This window comes from Atta colombica, unplaced genomic scaffold (assembly GCF_001594045.1).
Source record: "Atta colombica isolate Treedump-2 unplaced genomic scaffold, Acol1.0 scaffold348, whole genome shotgun sequence".
In the NCBI taxonomy this organism is placed as follows: Eukaryota; Metazoa; Arthropoda; class Insecta; order Hymenoptera; family Formicidae; genus Atta; species Atta colombica.
In genome coordinates, this window is record NW_017259457.1 from 239,878 (window position 1) to 245,061 (window position 5,184).

The 5,184-nt window shown below is 38.6% G+C and overlaps 1 protein-coding gene across 1 annotated transcript in view; it reads right to left on the minus strand.

The window, feature by feature from the left end:
- LOC108690661 (transmembrane protein 132C) overlaps positions 1 to 4,531 on the minus strand; it is a 104,390-nt gene extending 99,859 nt beyond the window's left edge. The window contains exon 1 of the mRNA XM_018198056.1: positions 3,534 to 4,531. Coding sequence (XP_018053545.1) covers positions 3,534 to 3,639 — 106 coding nt within the window. The 5' untranslated portion in view covers positions 3,640 to 4,531. The remainder of the gene's footprint in view (positions 1 to 3,533) is intronic.
- Between the last annotated feature and the right edge of the window lie 653 nt (positions 4,532 to 5,184).

Sequence of the window (5,184 nt, forward strand, 5' to 3'; positions counted from 1 at the left end):
TACACGCACGCACGCACGCACGCACGCACGCACGCACACACACACGTACATTGCTGCGATATTATAATTGCATTACATTACTCTTGACAACATTGTCACAGGCTATCAAAATGTTAATTAATCGGCTGTAAAGAATCTCAAACTTAAATCCACGGATCAAACATCAGTAATGGAAATAAGATTCTTCTTTCATCTGTTATCGTTTCCTGCCGTTCTCTTGAATGAAACGCGTTCAAGACAACATTAGCGATACAATGCGATACGACGCGATGCGACGCCACATCATGCTCTCACACCCTCGTCGTGTCGCACGTGCTGCATACGTAATGCGCATCGACGCAACGAACAAAGCGAGACGCAAGTGCATATCGTCGAATCACGATGGATGGGACAACCAAGGGGTGCTAAGCTCTCTGTGCATATATGCATTTAGAAAGTATTTGAATTATTGATGCCACAAAAAAATTGCAAAGCCATCGATCGAAGCCTATTTTATGTTACATGCCTGACGAACAGATTCGAAATAAACAGAGATAATAATAGCAAAGTAAATTAGGTCACGACATATTCCCTCATAGAATACCCTCGCCCTTATATTTTTTCTTTCAATAATTTAAAAAGATATTTAAGAAAGATATAATTTTTTATACTTTCTGAATATGCAGCAGATGGAAAGTTAAGACACACATTAAATTTATGGTTGTAAAATTAATAATTTGCTTTGATTCCTATTTATTATTCCTACATCTTCAAATATTTCCAAATCTTCATCTATTAAATGACAAGATAAATAGTATAAATAGTTGTATTGCTATCAGTATTGCCTATCTTCGCACAATATTATGCCAAATCTGCACTATTCCTATGACAATTCGTCGTCTACTATCTATTATAGACTTTATAAGTAAAACGAATTTTTCTTATTAGAATCAAAGGACATATATGAAATATAATAAATAAAAAATGTGTTTTAGCATTTGCTAATTTTGCTACTTCTATATCAGGCATCTATATATAGATTTAGTTTTCATTCTTACTCTTCTTATTATCTTTAAATTAAGCTCGAATTATCTTACTTTCACTCTTCCGCTATATACTTATTACGCGATTATTCATAAAAACATAGGTAAAATAAAATATATAGGTATAAATAATGTGTAAATGTATGTATGTTATTCCTATTGTATGTTTATTCTTCGGAGCCTTTCATCAAAATTAAGAATTGATAAATAACGTAAATGCAAGTGCAGAGTATCCATAAAGATCTCTGCACTCAAAAAAGTGATCTTACAGTTATAGCAAAAATTATCTAAGTACGAAAAATTAGCTAAAATAGATAAATTTCTAACGAGTATTGCGATATTGGATATGTATTGCATCTAATCATATAAATGATAGAATTTAGATTTGTGTTATAAATTCTATGCATATGATACATAATTTTCTATTAGATACAAAAAACAATTCTAGCTGGAGCAGCAAAATATTTTTTGCGTGTGATCTGGATTAAATCTGAATGATCTGAATCTGCGCGGATAGTTATCATTGCAGGTAAAAATGATAACATACGTAATTTGTCTACGTATAAAACGAATACGCCGGCGCACAAAAAAAGAGTATCTAGATCTTCTCCGCTGCAGTATTTTTTACGTTAATGATTACGCTTATATATTGTATCTTCCGCAACGGAAAAATCTCCTCTTTAAAATTAAGATAATGAAAAATCGACATAATAGCGAATAGAACGAGTAGAATTGAATAAAATTTGTTATAACTGTTGTCAATTTTCATAAGTATGTCGTTAAATTTAGATATACAGGGTGTCTCGCAACTTTCCTCTATCGCACTTTTTTCTTAAGAATATATTTTTGAGGTAATTTTGAGATGAAAATCCCAATCAATGAGATCAAAATCCCACAAAAATGTCAAGACTGCAATAATTTTTGAATTCTGATTGATTAAAGATAGTGTGTAATTCGAAATAATGTGTGTATTATACAGTATACTGTTATATTTTCGTATTAGGATTTTCGCTTTAGAATGTTTAAAAGAATGTTTAAAAGAAAAATAATAATAGAGACTATAAAAGTAAAATGGTTTTTGACCTATAAGCATTTAAAGTTAGTATATAATTCAAAAAATTATTGTAGTCCCGACATTTTCGTATCAGGATTTTCGTCTCAAAATTCTCAAGAATATGTCCTTAAAAGAAAATACGATAGTTGCGAGACACCCTGTAGACTTCAAATATAGATTTTAAATTCGCTACCAAAGAAGTACATCGAAAAATCTTTTAATTATAAGAATGTCAAATCCAAAAGAAAAAAATAGTCCAATTGTTATAACAAATGTACACAAACTTTCAACAATTTTATTTCAGTGAAAGTTTTGTTTCTTTTTTGTATCTTGATACTTTTCTTAAGGCGTTCTCCAAACGGTATGATCAACATTAGCAAATATCATACACATACGTGACATACATAATTATCCATATTGAATGTAGTCAATATTTAGTGAATGTGTGCAAAGTTGGCGTATACATAAAGTCATCGTCTGGAGGCGCCTTTATATTAACAATATGATTCTGTGATTAGTTTAAAACAAGATTGTAAAGCGCAAGAATGAAATTGTTAAAACGTTGCTGCAATCAAAATTTTATTTTTAGGTATAAAAATACATAAAATCAAATTTTTAATAAATTCACATTTAAATGGATTATAATCTCAGGAATTTAATCGAGACAAATTGATCGTAATTTGCGAGAAATGACCAAGCAGAATTAATTCACGATATTCTCTAAAATATTTATAATTCGCAAATGTTATATCATATCGGTGACGTTTTATTATTTGTAAACGTAAACATATTCGAATTATTATTCGGGACATATAAATTACACTCTAACGATTCTGCGATACAATTTCCACATCAGATACGTGTTTTAATGCTTGAAAACTAGATTGAAATAATAGCTATTTACGGAATTCCGCGTATTAAAATCTTGTATCATATTATCATTTACTTAAAAAATAAATATATCAGACTAATGTCAAGAGATTATAGAATGATGTTTAAACGACGAGAAATTTTCGGCAGTCTGTGTAAAAGACAGATTGATTGATTGCTTTTATTTATTAGTTCTAGTAAATCCTCTAAGAAATACAAAATGTAAATACAAAATTGATTAAGTAAATACGTAGAATAAGAATTGCAGTATAAACGCAGTAGTAACGCAGTGAATGCCGAACTAGCGTATTATAAAAAAAAATAACGTGACAAAATGATAACAACATAAAATAAAGATAAAATATAATAAAATGAAAAATAAAATAGAAATAATACAAAGAAATAAAGGAAAATAATAGTAAAATAAAAACAGAGAGAGAGAGAGGGGGGGGGGGGAAGGGGGGAGGGAGGAAGGGAGAGGGAGGAAGAAGGAAGACTTCGTAGGCTCTCTCTTTTGATGGGCAGAAAGAAAAACGGAGAAAAACGACGCATATGAAACGAAATGGCGAGTAGTGTGCAAGACTTACCGGCAATGGCGACGAATAGGAAGAATATCCATGTATCCATGAGTCTGCCGGTCGAGAAGAAGCCGCCACTGCCGCTGCTTCTAGCTGAGAAGCTTCGTCTGTCCATCACGCGCTGAGACGCATCTCTGATTTGACACTCGAGATTACACTCCTCCTTTCGATTCCGCAGCCAATACACATCAACCGATCCGCGCCGTATCGCGCGAATCACTGAAAAATCCTTGGAACGGACGAGCGCGCGGGGGCGCGCGCGCGCGCGCGCGAGTCGTCTCTCACCCAACTTCACTCGAGTCTCAACGGAACGGAAATCTGTCCTGTCGCGTTCCAGTGTTCTTCCTTCACATCGTATACTCGTATATTACAACGTTCTTGCATGCACGAAATGACAGGAACGACGGCGACGCTCTCGGCAGTCGCGCGCACCGCCTCCTCGCGCGTGCCCACGACGTGCGCGTCTTATGATACGCGTGCGTGAATACGAGTTTACGCACTCTACCTTCGTCGTATGTACATATATTAGATGTGTACGTACGCGTTATGTCGAACGTGGTTGAACGTGGTCGAATGCGTCGTCCGCTGGATAACGTCTATACGTAGTACGTGTAGTACGCGTAATACGAGAGATGTCAAGTTGCACTACCGGCGCTCGCGACGCGTGCCGAAGCTGGACAAACAAACACTATGACGACGAAGATGACGGAGACGACAAACAGCGCGTACTTGGTCGATGACGTTTTGGTGAACGGCGAGATTACGCGCGCCAGACGAAAGAATGAGGGACAGAAACCAAAAAAGAAAGAGGAAGAGAGAGAGAGAGAGAGAGAGAGAGAGAGAGAAGAGGAGAGAGAGAGAGAGAGAGAGAGAGAGAAGAGGATAGAGAAGAAGATAGAGAAAACGTAAGGCGAAGGAAACGACGTCCCTCGACGACGTGGAGCGCAGCGGCGTGCGTACGCGGACCGTCGTGCTCTCACCGCCGCGTTACCCGGAGTATTGACCGACTCTGCTCCTGCTTCGACACAGCGCGGCGTGGTGCGGTGCGGTGCGGGTGAAGAAGAGGGGATGACCGAAGCGCGAACGTGGAGAAGAGAGTCAGCGGAGCGGAGAGGAGAGGAGAGGAGAGCGGAGCTGAACGAAACTGAACGGAGCAGGCCGCAGGCATGCTCCGTATTGCCGACTGCCTCGTAACTGGTCTTACGGGCTGTGCGCGCACCGCGCAGGCGCGCGCCTCAAATTTCGTACTTCATCAGCGCGGCAGCTCCAACCTCCGCTAGTCCGCTCCCCTCTGACCTGTCCCCGTTCTCGTTCCCATTCCCGACTGTTCGTCCAGGCAGCTAGCCAGCCGGCCGGCGCGACGCGACGCGACGCGATGTGCAACGTTGAGAATTGAGAATCTGTTTATGTATTTTATGGCACGAATGTGTCTACACATGTATACGTATTCGTGCGACTTATGCGAATTAAAATCGAAAACTGATCGCGGCTACGAGCAAGAGTCATTAAACCATGGTTCAGTGACAGCTCGCATCAGTCGCCGCCGCATCGTTACATTGACACATACCTTATATCGACGTAAATATTAATAGAAGTAGAGGTGTATTGTTTCTTCCCTCCCTCTCCCCCCCCCCCCCCCCCCCCCCCTCCCCCCCCCCCC